At 30.1% G+C, this 17,602-nt stretch overlaps 2 protein-coding genes and 1 non-coding gene across 4 annotated transcripts in view; 2 read left to right on the forward strand and 1 right to left on the reverse strand.

Annotated features, from left to right (window-relative positions):
* LOC116773836 (rho GTPase-activating protein 7) overlaps window positions 1-774 on the reverse strand; it is a 137,091-nt gene extending 136,317 nt beyond the window's left edge. The window contains exon 1 of one of the 2 annotated variants that reach the window (XM_032666355.2): window positions 392-771. In XM_032666355.2, coding sequence (XP_032522246.1) covers window positions 392-581 — 190 coding nt within the window. In that variant the 5' untranslated portion in view covers window positions 582-771. Of the gene's footprint in view, window positions 1-391 lie in introns of both variants that reach the window. The other variant, XM_061523703.1, reaches the window with a different exon arrangement.
* Window positions 220-292, forward strand: Trnak-cuu (transfer RNA lysine (anticodon CUU)). Its single transcript has one exon. It is a non-coding gene; the product is annotated as a tRNA-Lys (tRNA).
* A 15,132-nt stretch (window positions 775-15,906) lies between the features above and the next one.
* Window positions 15,907-17,492, forward strand: LOC116774163 (uncharacterized). The gene has a single exon (XM_032666821.2). The coding sequence runs from the start codon at window positions 15,911-15,913 to the stop codon at window positions 17,366-17,368; it is 1,458 nt and encodes a 485-aa protein (XP_032522712.2). The 5' UTR covers window positions 15,907-15,910; the 3' UTR covers window positions 17,369-17,492.
* Window positions 17,493-17,602: the final 110 nt, after the last annotated feature.

The raw sequence follows: 17,602 nt of genomic DNA on the forward strand, positions 1-17,602 counted from the left end.
ATCTGATGATGAAATCTGTATCTATGCTGGCTGTAACGTTTTTTGAGTGTCATACTAAATAACTATGTTGGGATTGATTTTTTTTTTGCATTATCTGTAATTATTAGCAGAAATTATATATTTTGATATAAAGATGCTTATGCCTTAGAGAAGACTGTTGTTTAATGAATATTACACATAGTGGGGTATTACTCATTATTTTCATAAAACAGTCTATGTGCCCGGCTAGCTCAGTCGGTAGAGCATGAGACTCTTAATCTCAGGGTCGTGGGTTCGAGCCCCACGTTGGGCGATAATTTTTTTTAATTTTGAAAAACCAAATTATAAAATACACTTTGAGACAAGGAATGTTCGACTAAGTTGTTATCATAATCATTTATTTAACACGTACCTGCGATTTTTCTTTCTCGCATTTTCCGCCACAGCTGTTCAGCTTTCCTCATCGGCCAGTTTTCTATTTTAGCGCTGAAGCTCCTGAAGAACTTGTACTCTTTGAAATGAGACATCCTTCTTTCCATTTTGCTCGGGCCGTGTCCTGGCGGCGGTGAGGGCGCCTTCGGTGTCGAGGACGGCGACGCCATGTTTAATATTATTTAGGCTGTATATTTTATTTTCAACATCCGGTTTATTCTTCTAAATTCGTTTTCTTTCACTTTGGCCCCACCATATTACTTTTTGTTTTTTTTAAATTCGTTCATATTTATGTAAATATTTTTTAATAATTTATACATATGTAAATATCATTTTATTTAAGTACGTATATATATTTTTTGTAAAGTTATTAATAAATAAGAAATATATTTTGATTTAGTTTTTAATTTTATTGTAATACTTAATAATACTGGTTCATAACTACGATAATTTTGATAAAATTTTAAGGATTTCTAACATTGGTGTCTTTGGAAGCCTAATAATATCAGAATAATATGTTATATGACAATATATTTAAATACACATCTATTATTTTTAATATAGCAACTATATATTTTTGGCTAATAGGTTTCAACTCTCACTGTATTTTACTAAAGAACCTGAAACAGAAAAAAAAATACATTTTTATCACAATTAAAACTAAAATTAACAACGCACTTTGATTCTAGATATATATAGTAAAGAAATAAAATAGTAAAGAAAGCTTCCGTCATTTTATCTGCCCGGTTACTTATAAGTTATTAAAACATGATGAAATGCAGAATAACAAACATGTCCGTAGTAAATAAAGTTGATCGCGCGCATGCGTTCGAGTGCCAGCCGTCCGCTCTCGCTCTTACTATCCGACCTCCGGAAGCGCTGAACGCTTGACGGAGAAACGCGACAGCGCTTTTATAAACGAGGCAATAAAGGTTTGTAACTCAACCTTGTTGGAAGTCGCATTAGAAGTTTCAATTCAAAAATATATAGTAATGTTAAAATGTAATCTAAAGTTTTTAAGATAAATTAATTAATAATAAATTCGATTTCAAAACGAAAATATATATATAAAAATTCATCTGCCCAATCCTGTTAAGATTTTGTGCCCTGACTGAGTGGGTTAATAATGCATTCTTAGTTACGGCTAAATTTAAAAACTGATTAATTCTCATCCTTTTTACTATTTGAATAATATTATGAGCATAACTTCAACAATGACTTAACGTTAAGATTATCATCCTCATCATAGATGATGATAATTTTGGCCTTTCCATTTAACTGCCACATTAAAAGTTTGTATTTTGATATATTTACGATTTTTTTGTTTATTTCAGTTATTAAAAAGGAGAAAATACATTTATGAAAAATATATTATATAGGATGTATTATTACGTTTTATTGCGTTTAAAAAAATTGCATCTTTTGTATGTATGTATTAGAATTTATAGGTATATTTAAAAACCCAAAATACATTTACATGTAAGTACAAACAGCCCAGAGAGAATAGCACAGGCTGGAATAGCAATGTTTTAATTAAATAAATAATATATAATATTGAGATTAATATTGCGGCATCAATGAAACAAGTTATTCTTCAAATAATTCGTTCTAAGTACATAATATTTGAACACCAAACCGCGAGTTCAAGAGAATTACAAAGAATTGGGGGATACATGTTTTTTTGATGTTAAAGTGCTAAAGTTTCATCGAGATTCGTTAAGTAGTTTTTGCGTAAGCAAGTAAAAAAATATGCACATCCACAAATCCACACCTATGTACGTACAACCGTCATTCGTAAATAATCACATCGGTATATCCTCAAAATCTTTTGCGTTTATAATTTAAATAAGGTAGTAGGACATGTTAGCGAATCATATTATTTTAATAGTTTCATTAGATGAGCTCAAATCTGACAGGGATGCGTTCGGCTCCTAAGGTGCAAAACCAGCTCATTTTTATTTCAAGTATCAGTGTTGTGTCCCTGGCCGGCGTCCCATATAATCCACGGATAATAATTTATTACGAGATATTGTTGATAACCGCCTCCTATTCTCTAATACCGTAAGTATGATTAAAGCTAAAATAAACGCGTCGAGTTGAATTTATATCCGTTAATTGTCTAACTTTCCTAACAAACTTGTAGCCGTGTTTGCTTGCGAGAGTTAAAAGGACACGTCTCAATTTATATCTAAAGTATTACTTAAGAGTATTATAAACTTTTGTAACTTCAACAATAAGATATAGATATAATATTTTAAGATCCTCCTCGTAGTGAAAACAGAGTTTTTATGTCATATTAATCACAGGTCAGAAGTGTTTAAATTGTGGGAATACAAAAACAAAAAAAATCAAGTATCTAATAAATTATGAATATAAATCACATAGAAATCCTTCAAAGTAAAGTAAATTCAGATAATTTCACATTGTTACTAGTACTATCATTCTAACATAGAGCTAATAAGATAAATAATAGTGTAACAAAAAGCATTGCTATATTTCATTTAGTTCTCAAGTCGCAATCAAATTCTTTATACAAGTAAAAGGACAAACTTATAGTTTTAAAAATGACTATTGAGTTTTTTATTTCATGAAGCTATGATAATATTAAAAAAAATTGCTGCACAAAAGTACATTGGTAGATTTTTTTTTAAATCACCTAAAGATGGTAACACTGTTTAGATTCCATGGCTTTCAGAATAGAACTTTATTTCATTCTAACATAAAGGAATCTTATTAATATTCACATAACCGGACTTATTTTCAATTAAGGTATTTTAAAATATAATCTGACAAGGAATAGTAAAAGGTGAAGCGTTTGGTATAAACACTAATATCGTTATCATGTAAAATTATAATTGTGACAGACGTTTAATTTAAATCAAATAAATTTAATGTAATTTAAGAAATGATAATCCAAAGGAAGCACTAACGTTGGCTTCTTAATATTTTCAGTCTCAATTACCTTACTTTATGAACTCAAAACTCATTTAAATCTAAAAATTTTAACTTAACAGAAGCTGTCAAATTTTCAATATAATCATGTATAGTTAATATTTTCAATGTAAAACATTTTCAAACTACAGCGTTGTTTAAATTAATCTCGCACGTAATAATCTCCGTCTAAAACTAATCTCGGCTAAGCCGTGAAGTGTGTCGTACAATTTGTAACTTATAACAAGCCAATATATACATACAATGTACAATATATGTAGGTGTATCAGCGAAGTTTTCGATTATTTAATATTTTTGATATCCACAGCCATTTGAATAAAACTACGGGTGCGGAATAATTAGCTTAGGGCAACACATTCAACGATATGATTTTCAGTATTAAAATTAACTAAAATTAATACTACAATGTCCAAATATATGTATGTAATTGAAAATGAATGAAGCGATGACTGACTGACTCTTATACCTGTAAACTCATTTTGAGGATAATAATAGTTTTACATAGTATTTTTTAAAGTAGCTATTAATTATTTGTCTCGGATTTAAACTAATTGGTACTGGTAGTAGAAAAGTTAGTCCTTAATTAGTTTTTGGTATATCTTGCTAGGAGAACTCTTGTCTAGCCTCTCATCTTTATCGTTCCGATAGAACCGACGCTGCGCAGCGTTGGATACATTCTATTTTTGTGATGATCTTGACGCTTTATATGTGTTTTCCTTGTAAATAAAGATATTTCGACTTTTGATTTTGATTTTGTTTGTACAGAATGTTATTCCTAGATGTTAAAGTGCGGTGTTACGTAATAAGCATGTAGGCCTGAGGTTTTGAAACTTTGAGGCTTTGAGGCTTTGTGATCCTTATAAGTGAATTAGTTCAACGTAAATTCTAAGCCTTTTATATAGTTAAAACCGTCCCCTTGACATCTTTCTATAAATGGAATGATGATAAAAATATTTTTATTCAGTATCCTCGTATACTATCTCTTTTATTTTTTAATATAGAAAGCTTAATACATTATCTCATTAATATAAACAAATAATAATAATAGTTTTAAAAGTTCCTAATGAAGGTTCCGCTTGATTTGACATTTAACACTATCTCAGTTATTGCTATTGAAGATATTTTTTTTCAGTAACCAAACTTTTGTTATATGGAACTAAAGTCTGAATTATATTTTATCTAGCTACTAATAATTAATCTATTACGTACGAGTAATTTAAATCTGACGGATTAATGTCAAAACATAGCCAAATCCAACAGGAAGTATTAATTGGTTTTTTAGAATTCCTTATAACATAAAGGACATTTATAATTAGTAGTGTGGATACTGATGACTTAGTCCATTTCTTCGGAAATAGCAAATAACAAGACTATAGCCGGGGAGGTAGAGATTGTTTCATCAAATAAGCAGTAGGTCTGTATTTATAACATGTTATTTGTAAAGGGATATCAGTATCTCTGAATCCGCTGACCTCAAGAAGTCACTCCCCGGAGATTTCACGTAACCCTTCTTTGTTTACAATATGTATATTATAAGTAAGCATCATCGTCTGTTATACTTGGAGATATAAGCAGAATCCTACGTACATATATCTTAGGCAATTAAAATGTTAAATAAACATACAAGTTTAAAGACATGTTGTTATAAATCCTTTAAAATCCCAGATGCGGTTTATTAAGGCACAGGTTTTCCGTAGCTTCACTCTACGAAGCCTAATGATTATTTTTTATTTCTCTCTTTATCCACATGATGAATTAATAAAAAAACTTAAAGTAATCATCCAATTTGAGATGAAAATAGATTTTAACAACTTTATCTTCTGTATATTTTTTTTATAATAATAATTATAATAGCACTTAAATTACCTAAATACAAAATATTTTAAATATTCAAAATCTCATGCAAATGATTCCATTATAAAATAAATTTATTTAAATATAGCTTTCAAGATAATAGTAATACACTTGAAAGACTTGTAAATAAAAATGAAGCCGTGGACAAAATTTAATTAAGATTAATGAAAGGACAAAACGGAGTTTCGAGATGAAAATATTACGAGATAAGTAATTTAAAAGAAGTGTGTTTCTGTTCCAAACACCGAACTCCATGGATTATCTTAATTATTTCATCTCATTATATATCTCTGTCACTTAGAACATTTGCGTTATGGTCGCGGGAATGAAAATTTTCTTAAATAAGATATTAATCTGAAATTTTTGACACTTATAAGAATCATTGTAATTTGTGAGAATACTATTGAGAAATTTGTTGATCAGAGATATTTTTTAATATCTAAATTTCTTATATTAATCTATTATATCGTAAATAAACATGAAATCGCTTTATACGGTTGAAATTTTTTTCAAACTGACATTACATTACCTATTCAATGAATCATCCGTCTTATTTTTTTATACCAAAAAATCTTTGGAAATTTTTTCCACAACATTCTTTACAGCACTAATTCCAATCAGAACAGCAACTAAATTATTTCTGCATGAGAGAAACGAGTACTTTGATAATACCGACGGCACACTCGCTGTTATGTGAATAATTTCTAATACGATCGATAACTGCAAAATGACAGTCATTTTGACGAACTGAGTCATTTTTATAGAACACGAACAAAGACAATTCGAAGATAATGTATGACTTAACTGACGGTACGATACTTACATGACGGTAATTCTTTTGTCACGAATCACACACAAAAATGTACGATGGTGAGTGGAAGAAACTCCCTCAATTATTATTTTACGAATGTAAAAATTTTTCAAGTCCTGTCAATAAGTTGAATGACCTATGTATGTGATTGGAAAGTACTGTATAGATCTGTATAAATAATAACAAATATATAACACCTTCAATTTATTTAATTCCATAAATAAACCTTTCTTTTATTCAAACCAGTCATTATAAATGTATTCACGTCATCGAAATAATTCGAGAGTATTTGCTCTTAAAACAAAAGCACAACAAATCCTTTGTTAAGTCTGATGTGATATCCGCAAGCGTTTTATTTATTTAGAACTGAAATTCAACAACTGAAATTTAAACACTAACATTAATATTTAAATAAAATCAAAATTTTATACAGAGTTCGCGAAACAACAAACAACAAACTGAAAAGAAACTCCCATATTTTCATTAATTTATTTAATAATTTATTTAACAAGATGAAAGAATTTAATTGAATTTTGGTAACATCACATCTCATATATATCTTGACGTGAGGTATATTTGTATCAGAAGCCTATTAGGTCTATTTCTGATTAAGACAAATCTAGTACATAGGTACTATTTTAGTCCACTATAGATTGGAAGTCAATTGGGACAAAGCGAGGGAAGGGTTTCCTTGCACGAAGGTCATATAGGTCAAATACTAAACAATACTTAAGGTACTACTAACAATTTATACTATAATTTAGCTTATACGATTCTTGTGAATATTATTTCTGACCTTAAATTTCATAAAATATGTAAAAAAATGCTAAATTTACTGACTCTAGCGTTATAACCTAAGTTAAAAAAACCTCTTGCATATCACAGGCTCTTTTATATACCTAGAAAATATCTTTAACAAAGTATATAATACAAAATGTCGCTAAATGTGTTGGTACTAAAATGCTATAGATAGCTAGCTGTGAGGTAGTAAAATATTGCTTTAAAATGAAAAATATTCCGTAGAGCGATTTATCAAGTCGCGACACAATTATCCTAACACTTTATTTTCTATTTGCTCTTAAAATTTTGTATTTCGATAATACGACGTCATAAAAACGTAATAATCTAAATGCGACATTTTCATACGTGTCTATTTGCTAATAACTCAAAGGCTTTAAATACACCGGAACAAAAAGGCATCATATCAAGCAACTGATGTATGTGCAGTGAAAAATAAGAATAAGTAAATCGAAGATTTATTGAAAATATGCCATCAATCCACGTAGACGCTAACGTTTTCTACGATTAAAATATCACTTGACATATATAATTGTCTAAGTATTTGGTGCGGGTAGTTATAAAAAAATAGCAATTCACGAAATAAGCCAAAAAAAATATATTATAATTTAATTTTTTTTATAGATGTTATAGATCTTGTGTGTGAACTGTGTACTAAGCAATCTAGACGTAGCTCGCTCTACCATCGTAGACGCAATATATTATAAGTTGATTATAACTTTTCTTTAACAATATGTGGGTTTCATCATTCGCGGGCTGAAACTGGCAAATTAATGTAAACACGGATGTATTATGTGAAACAGTTTCTAGAAAAATCTTTTTTTCATACATAAATATGTAATTTAATTAATATCACATGATATATGTTTAAGAAGAAAAAGTTCGTGACAAGAGATGTCATTACAGAAAACATCGTTTTCCCTTTTTCTGTGACCTCAAATTGGTTAAGGAAAATAAATTATTTCTATACATTCGTTACAAGCGTGTTTATTATTTTCCTTATACAAAAGTAAGAATAATATTAAAACGAATTAATATATATTCGGATTGCTCTCATTTGAACTCTTTTTTAAAGTATTAATAAGTGAACAAAAATCACTCAAACTTCTTAAATAATATTTCTTAACTCGACTTATTTCTATTAACACTAACCAAGTAATAAATAATAAAAACAACTTACTTACCTCACTGAAAAGTCTTTATATGCACATAATACTGAAACTAATACTGACACACACTTACTAATATTAAAAAACATACACAAAAATGAAATCATGAAAAAGTTAGCGCGTCAAAAAAGCATGCGAAAACTAGGCGTCTTTACTACGCGCGACGATCTACAGGTCTGGCCGCATTGACGGAGAATTTCCCGCGTCGAAGGTGGAAAAGGATGGAAATACGCTGAAAACTTTAGTGGGATAGAGACGACAATATATCTGCAAGCTCTGAAAAGCGCTGAAAAATACGTAAGGATTTTATAGTGTGTGTCTTAATTAGTATTCATATATAGGCGTCGGCCTTAACAGAACCTGAATTTAGCTTGTAAGTTGTAAATGCATTTTTTTTAAAGAAAAACTCATTCTTGTTGCATTATATATGTAGGTTATATGATTTATTTAATATTGAATTCATAACAGTTTTGTCATCCTGGTATTTCCGGTCGATATATTTTACTAGACTGCTGCACGTTTAAAAGGCACACATTTAACCTTCCTCGAAGAGTCCCTCATATGCATTTAGGTTAATAATATTCAAAAAAATACAAGTATCAATCTGAATCAGATAAATACACTTTAAGTAGTGATCCGATAAAATATTTCGGTTCTGAAATATGAAATACATAAGCAATTTACTGTATTATATAAAGATATGTTATTAAGTTTTATATTCATCACGACAGTTTACAGCCTCCCGACGGAAAGAGATCTTTGCCACTAAAAATAACTTAAAAAGTCATTAAGTAAATTCATTATTATGACTGTCACAAATAATAGCGTTTTAATGAAGAGGACTTTGGAGCATACATTTAAAATATTTACATTAACCTTTAGTACTATTTAGTTTTATTATAATAAAATATATATATATAAATAATTTTCTTTTAGAAACATTATTTGTTAAAGCCTAAAGAAGAACCATTAGTTTATTTTGAAATTATTTAAATTTTCATATTGTTTCAATTAGTATTTTTCCTTCACGTACTACGTTTCTCTACTTTACTGAAATTATTAAAGTTTTTTAAAAGAGTTTAATATTAAATCATCTCAAAACTTGTCCCGTCTTCGCTCTCGGCGACCATTTTAAACTGAACACAAATTTTATATTCAGCGAGACGTTAATAAAAAAATTTGATTAAAAAATTAATTTAATTTTTTAGTATCCCTAAATATTGACTTCGCAATTTTGCTCAAGTCTTATACGAGATTACTCGATTTATTTTTTCTCTTTGGATTCGAGTTTTTTTTAAGTTTAGAACAGCATAATTTATAGAATCATAAGGTGTCACAGATTAAATATTGGAAATTAATCGGAAATCACATCTTTGGAAAATAGATAGAAAAATTTGAAATCAATTTTTTAACTGAAATAAAAACTTTTAAGTGAACTTGTTAATTTAAATATATAGTTTCGAGTCTTGTTCAATGAATGTAACAATATTGTTTATATATTTTCCTTTGTTTATGATTTATTTGCAACAACATTAAGGCGTATCGTAAAACAAGTTCTTCGTCTTTTAATTCAAATTCTTTGATGAAGAATCATTTTATAGCTTCTTTGTATTTCTAGTTGAGATGAATAGAATTATTTCCATCAAGACGTTACCATTTCAATATCCGTTTAGATCAAGATGTGTATATAAAGATATTTTAAATAATGCTGTCTGTATAGTTATTGCCAACATTATAAGGTCGTTCCACCAGTGTCGTCTAGACTGTGAGTCGGTTTGTATTGTCATGTATTGTATAATATATGTGTCGTTACGTCATTTTGTTGCACAGAAAAGTCTACATTAAAACTCAATATCTTTTTTATTTTTTATAATAAATAATTAACATATTATATGCCATTATGTTGTGTTATACATTGGCAGCGTAATGTATGTATATCTATTTGTCGAGCGCCATGTCATATTTGATTTTTAGGAAGTGTGACGTCAGCAATGCTGCCATCACCATCACTGTTTTCTACAGTCGGCTTATCCATTTTCCATTTTCATTTAACTAATAAGCAACTCACAAACACTTTCACTAATTTATTTCAGACTTTAACTTGCACTTGTAATTAGTTAATCTTCCTCCTGGATGGCTCTCACACTACTGCGTCCCTTCCGCCAACGTTTGCGAATATAAATGGTCTATATAAAGTCATTACATTTACTCATTTAATTTTAAATATTAAGCTACGACGAATAATCTTAGTTGTTCAAATAAGCACAAAACATTACATAAGTTTTATTTATTAATTATTAAAACATCCAATCTTTATATTGCAACTTAATATTTTATAAAAAACATAATTAACACGAAACTAATATTGTTCGGATATACTACGCGTGCTTTATTTTTTGTAAAAAACTACCTACTCCCGACGTTTCGGTTACTTTTCAGCAGCCGTGATCACGGGCAGACGAGATGTAATCACTGTTACATGTATACATACAACGATCTGTAGAACAAACAATTTTGTTGAAGAAATCACTAACGCCATGACACTGATTATGTCACGTCTACCCTCTAAAGTAAAATACTTATGAAACTACCATCCCTAATGTTTTAAAATGTCGTTGCGCCGACATATTTTAATAAATTAATTTAGAAAAATTTGTTTATAATATGGTTCTACGCTAAAGTTTTCGCCGCTCTCGTCACTGAACATCAATAAGGAAGCAATTTATTAATTGAAAAGTATACAAAACAATTCGGGTCAGTAAAGAAGATACCGATGAAGTTTACTTAAAAAAAAAATTGATTAATAAAAAAACTTCTGACAGATAGGACTTTCTAAAAATTTTCTAAAAATGTTGAAAATTTGTCTCATTGATTGCATGTAATTTTTAATTTAAAAAAATCTGTCGTATTTAAATATATAAAGAATAAACTTGTAAGATTTTATTGATTTTATGTTTGGAAAAACACGAGAATTTTATACATTACATTTTTTACTCGGCTTCCTATAACAAAGATAAACAATAGCTAGCATAAGATGTAACTATCGTTAAAATATAGAGGTGACCACAGCAAGCAAAAATATAGTGTGGAAAGAATCCATGGGAGTGAAATTATAAGTAGCAGAACGGTTAAAAGAAAGAACAAAACAAAAAATTTACCTCAGAAATAGACATACATTAACTACAATGAATAACACTAATATTTATGAGAAATTATTCGTAACTTCTATTCCTTATACTCATCGTAAAAAGAATAAAACCTTTCAAATTATATATAACGTAAATATAATTTGTAACTTTTTAACGCTGTACTTACAAACCTTTATGACGGTCGTATTTAAGCTGTTCCTATGTTGTAATCAAATAAAACAAACAATCAGTGAAATATGGCTGTGTTCGGAAATATTATGAAAATCAAAGTTTTATTAAAATAATCTTCAATTCAATGCTGTAATCGTTCCACAGGCTAGCCAAGCACAGAGAGTCTTTATACATTCTCGTACGTATTATCTCAAAAACATATTTATTATTAATTACTAAAACAACGAATATTAATTAACTTGATGATGATATGATCTATGATGTATATCTTTGAAGGATGTCGTTTCAATGAACAGATTTTTAGGATCAGGACAAAAAACTAAATAGGATTAATTCGACATAAAAATAACCAAAATCACTCCACTTGCATCATCATCTGTATTTAATTAGATCGTTTATTAAAAAAAACCATAACGAGAATACAAAAAAAATCAGTTTGTATTTCAAATTTCTCTGTTCAAATATCTAAACCGGTCATAAAGCGCGATGTTATCTACACTTCAACATATCAAAGCGAGTTAAAAATATCCTTCCTTCCCACCAAACTATTCACGGCCAATAGATGTAAATACAGCTATGATTCCAAATGTTTATTTCATATTATTAGTTATTATCAGTCGAATGGGATATATCTTTTGGACGCCAGAAATATTTGTATGTAGGTTGACCTGCGTTTATTGGTCTTGTTGAAAGGTGATATTATTTATTTAGATACGAAATATTGTTTGTTTGTTTGAGAATAACTCGGATTAGTTTAATTCCTTAGATCTTAAATTTTCGCTCATGGTCATTCGTGAAGTATGAAATCTGAGAATTTGGAGATCACAAAAAACATTAGATGAAATGGAACAGCCATTACATTACGAGAGATGTCCTGAATAATACGATTTAAGGAACAAATAGTTATGGTTTTTTTAATTTTCCTTACAAAGGAAATGTGTAGCTTGTTTAATAAAATATATATCTAACGAAGTTTGTCTCTTGGATTTGGTTCCGTTTACAGAGACGGTACAAATTAAAATTAATATCGTTTAATATTAACCAAAATAATAGGATAGATTCTTCAACTCCTCACATTTCAAGTATCCATAAACGATATTTTTTTTATATGAAAAAAGATCAGCGGTCCTCAAATTGGAATCAAAATAATTTGACACCATCTAGTAAGCTACAAGACACGGTACAAGATAAAGTATCTGTACTTGAGGATCCATAAAACATAATAGTTTGTTGGCGAGGAACCTACAAAAAAATTTTGGGACATTATTGGCGGTAACATGTTGTTGGGTAACTTACCGAAGACATCCAGAAACGAAGCGGAATTCAATTCCTTTTGTTGCTTCTACATTCTATGCGATCATATACTATGTAGAAGGAATACAAGCGTAAAGTACTAAACAGTATTATAGCAATGCCTCCACGTCTATGGTATACAGCCTCCTTGGCTGGAAATTGAATTATTTAAAATATATTCTTGGTCTCAGAGAGGAAATCTTCAATAATTTTTGTTCCAGGAGAATTTAATCTCGTTTCTACGTCAGCCAATATGAAGATCACTATTCTACAAGAATATTTTAATGCTTTACAAGTGACCCCTGCTGAGAAGTTGAATAGAAAAAAAAGGTATAGTTAATTTTTGGTTTCATTAAATTTGTTGTCCTTTTAACAATCTCAGAAAATTCGGATATAATTTTTAAACTCAACCTCATTAACACCGAATACAATATACTTACTGTTGATGCTCATTTGTAATGCTAAAAATGGTGAAAAATATTATTACTATCATTTAATTTTTGTTTACGGTATACCAACTACACTAGGAGGGCAGTAGTATTACTTTGAAACAGAATCCTCTTGTAGAAAAAGGTTCGTTTGGTTTTAACAGGACTTCAGATATCTGAAATAAATTGACGTCAATGAATACGTACCTAAGGAGAGCATCGTCCATTTATTACTAAGGTCCCTTTTAATATGAATACTTAAGAATATTTTAAACCGTTTTGTGTCGCAAAGTTTATTTAACTTAGTTTTTATTCAACATCTCTGTGACGTTTACTAAAGTAAAATTTTTCCACGGTTTGGAATACTATTTGAAATAAATTCAAACATAAAACATTTCCAACTTATGCTTTCTGCTGAACTGGTAGCAAATGGCACTCCGGGATGGGATTTTTCTTTTTATACCTTTTACTATTTACCGGAGCGTGGCATAGAAACAAGGCAATCTTATTATTATATAAAACACACAGGAATACTGAGGAGACTGGGTTGAAATGACAATGTAGGAAATGCTCTCTCAAAGAGAAGTATTTTATAACAAGTACTGTATGATTTATATGACATTATGAGTACTGTAACTCCACCTTTATATCTGTTGCCTCTTCAGAACAAAACAAGATGGGTTTAAAAACAAATTTAGGGACGTCAATAGTGCCACAGAAAGTGACAGCTACGGTTCACATTAACGAGTACCTCAAAATCAAGTGAGTAATGTAAAAAACTAATTTAATGAAAATCAAATGATCTTTTCAACATTAACAGAAAAAGGATAAAAAGAATGGATGTTTAATCATTTTCATAATTCACAAAATTATTTTGAATTTCCCTTTATTAAAATAAAAAATATGAAGTATTTTTTACTTTACTTTTAATCTAATATATTTTCACATTATTATCTGTCACTTAAATTTATTCAAAAGCATATTTTTAAATCATACTCTATTTTTAACACATACCAATTCATCCCAACCTCCCCTCAGTTCCTGCGATCTTTAATCAAAGAAACTGGACACATTCGTTCTCTGACAAGGGTAACATGGTTAAGACGAATGCAACCTCTTTCGAAATTATATTACAGTACTTAAAATAAAATAAAGCAAGCAGAAAATTCTATCACATCTTTTCTGATGCTCTTTTTAAAGCAGCATAAGGCTAGGTTAGGTAGACGAAACGTATATTGCAAAAAGATTAAAAATAAATTTAAAATATAAAGGTAAAATTTTAATAAAAAGGCGGAGGATTGTTAAAAAAGTAGCTTTTTTAAAAAACCAGTCCTATAGACGATATCACATTTAAACTGAGTTAAATGATCATAGGTTTGAAGTTATTTATATATAGTTTCTGCTTAGAAAAAAACTTAACCAATTTTCTCCATTTATCAAATAACACTGTAGAAGTTAATTTTAAGAAATCTCAATTTCTATAGCAGTTTATAACTAGACAAAATTATTTACCGAGATTTTGAAGGTAACACATGGTTAAAAAGAAATCTGCTTTACCTCGTCCAAAGCCTCATCATCAGCCTATCGGAGCCCACTGCTAAGCAAAGGCCTCTTCTCACGTGGAGATGGTTAAAGCATTAATCGCCACGCTTGCTCAAGACGGGTTGGCGATTTCAATCTTATAATTTGAAATTATAAGACCAGGTTTCCCCACGATGTTTTCCTTCACAGTCTGCCAGTGGTGTCTAAATATCCTTAGAAAGTACGTATGACTCGGAAAAGATCACATTGGTACTTGCCAGGTTTCGAACCCGCGCCCTCACGTATGAGAGACGGGTCTTTAACCTCTAAGCCACGATGTCCAAAGCCTATGTTGATTACATTTTTTTTTTGTAATTAACCCAAAGCTCCGATTAATATTTCGTTTGTATGTATACAATACACTGACGTGTGTACAATATTAATGTTAATTTTATATTAAAATATGCAATTGTTTTCATTTTATATTTTATCACAGCGCGTTCCTCTAATTTCTTATATGAACTAAAATTTTCCTCATTATCAGTCTATAGTCTTTATATATTTTCTATTATTTTTTGTTAAATAAAATTGAATATGCTGGACAAGGAAAAAGGATGTGTTTTTTAGTTGTATTATGTGAATTAGGTTGAAATTTCAGGAACCCTTCCGACTGAGAAGGAATGTCCGTCTAAGCATTCCAATAACCTTTATTTAGAATTCATGATTTTGTTATAATAAACATATTTTGACAGCAACATTATATTAGGATAGCCCCAATACCATGTAATATATTCATGGATTTTGTTGACGTATTGGTTTTATTATTTAATTCAAAAATCTTCACGAGGGCTGTCAATACAACATTGTATATTACTGCATTTTAATTATATTTTTATTAACATTAAGCCGTTAAGAAGACTTTTAAGTATAATACAAATTGTTATTGTAATACTTCGGAAATAAATGTAATGAAAAATAAGAATTTCACGTGAGAACCTACCCTTATCAGGCAGACGTAATAAGTAGCAATGTTTTAATTCAATAACAGTCACATAGTCCCCGCGGTACCAAAATAAAATAAAAAAAGTTGTACCATCCCTAGAGATCCCGCCTACTAAGATATCATATATAAAAGCTTGAAGATTGTGTCCTGCTTCCATAAGAATTCTATCCACCGAGAGGTTCTTACGAGTGCTATTTTTCTAATATGTTAATAATATGATTATTATAATTTAGTACAAATATCTATCGGGTAAGTTGGTAAAATATATTTATTATACGTAATCTCAATATAATTATTCTGACTCTTCTTTGTAACTAAAATGTTTTTTTTTTCTTTTCAGATTTAAAATCATGCAAAAACACATAGTAATCTTATTAATTTTCTTTCTAACCTCGCAATACATAGTTTATGGAATTAATGAAAACAAAACTAAAACTGTTAAACTTCTTAACAAAAAGATAAATAACTATGAACAGAAATTAAAACAGGAGAGAACAAAGAGATCTTTAAACGAAGGTTCCGTACAATATTACTTACCCGATGAAGATACATTTCTGGATAAAGTGGATTGGTATGAAAATCATAATGACGAGTCTGGGAAAAGGTTATTGAATAAGGAAACACCGTTTTGGGCAACACGAGGAAGGCGAGATAGTGCATCCGAGGAACAATACGCTGACCTTCCACTGACTACACATATTTACTACAATTTCTTGGGTAAAACTAAGAATGTGCATAAACTGCCTGCATATCTTATGAAACAGAGGCACGACGAAATAGATGCCCCCTTTTGGGGAAATAGGGGTCGAAGGGCATCGGAAGAATCGAATGAAAATGAGATCAACTTGTTTTGGGCAAATAGAGGCCGTAGACAAGATGACGACCCGTTTTGGGGTACTAGAGGACGAAGACAAGAAGAAGCACCATTTTGGGGTAATCGAGGTAGGCGAGAAAATTTATATTCCACATTCAAGGGTGACGATATTGAACCGTTTTGGGGCAATCGTGGAAGACGTGAAACTCAAAACCAAGATCTTGATGCTAACGGAAAAAGTAGAATACGTAGTCTGGCACTTCTTAACGAGGAAACTGAACCTTTTTGGGGAAATCGGGGTCGAAGGAAATTAGATGTTAAAGAATCGATCGTTAAAGCTATTAGTGAGATCGAAAAAAACATTGACAGGCTTAATAAAGATAGGAATAGCAAAATAAAATCATTACTAAATGGACCAAATAAAAATCCAGTAGGATCCATTCATGACATCACAAAATTAAAACCAAATAATGAAATTAGATCGAAACCATTTGGACAGAACACAATTCACAATGACAGGATTTATGCTGAAGAACCGCATTACATATTGGTCGAACGAAGCGGTCGCTCGTCGGAGGAGGACGACCCTTTTTTTATTACTAGGGGAAAGAAATATAACTGTCTTCAATTGGACAAAGCAAGAGGACGTCGCGGAGCCTTGGAAGATATTTTTAAATCTGTTCGTAACGATCCTTACTATATAGCAAGAGGTAAAAAAGACACAACGCCACACTTCGAGAATTCTTCGTCATTACAAAAGAAAATGCTTAAAGCAAAGGATCTCATTTGTGCTACGATAGAATTAACAAAGGCGAACAAAGTTAAAAGGCAAGCCAGTGATAGTGAAAGGGATAGAAGAACTACGTTGAAGAAGTTAGCTTTACAATTGCAAATGGATCCCTACTTTGTTAGTAGAGGGAAGAAATTCGACTCTAACGTGGACCTGAATTCCGTAGAAGAATTAATAAATCAGATAAGTGTTACTTGTAACTAGCTCATTGAAAACAAACGGCTGCAAATACGTGGTGTTATATTAACGAATAAAGCATTGAATGTGTGAATTGTAGGAGAAAAAAAAGCTAAATATTAATCGTGTTTAAACTATGCTGCAATAAATAATACCCCATGCTATGAAATTCATTCCGTAGTTTTTTAAGACATTTACTGTTATAAAAAAGGGATTTAATTACCCATAAAATGCAATCCAAAGAAAATATTGACATGCAAG

The sequence above is a fragment of the Danaus plexippus genome, chromosome 20, assembly GCF_018135715.1.
Source record: "Danaus plexippus chromosome 20, MEX_DaPlex, whole genome shotgun sequence".
Lineage (NCBI taxonomy): Eukaryota > Metazoa > Arthropoda > Insecta > Lepidoptera > Nymphalidae > Danaus > Danaus plexippus.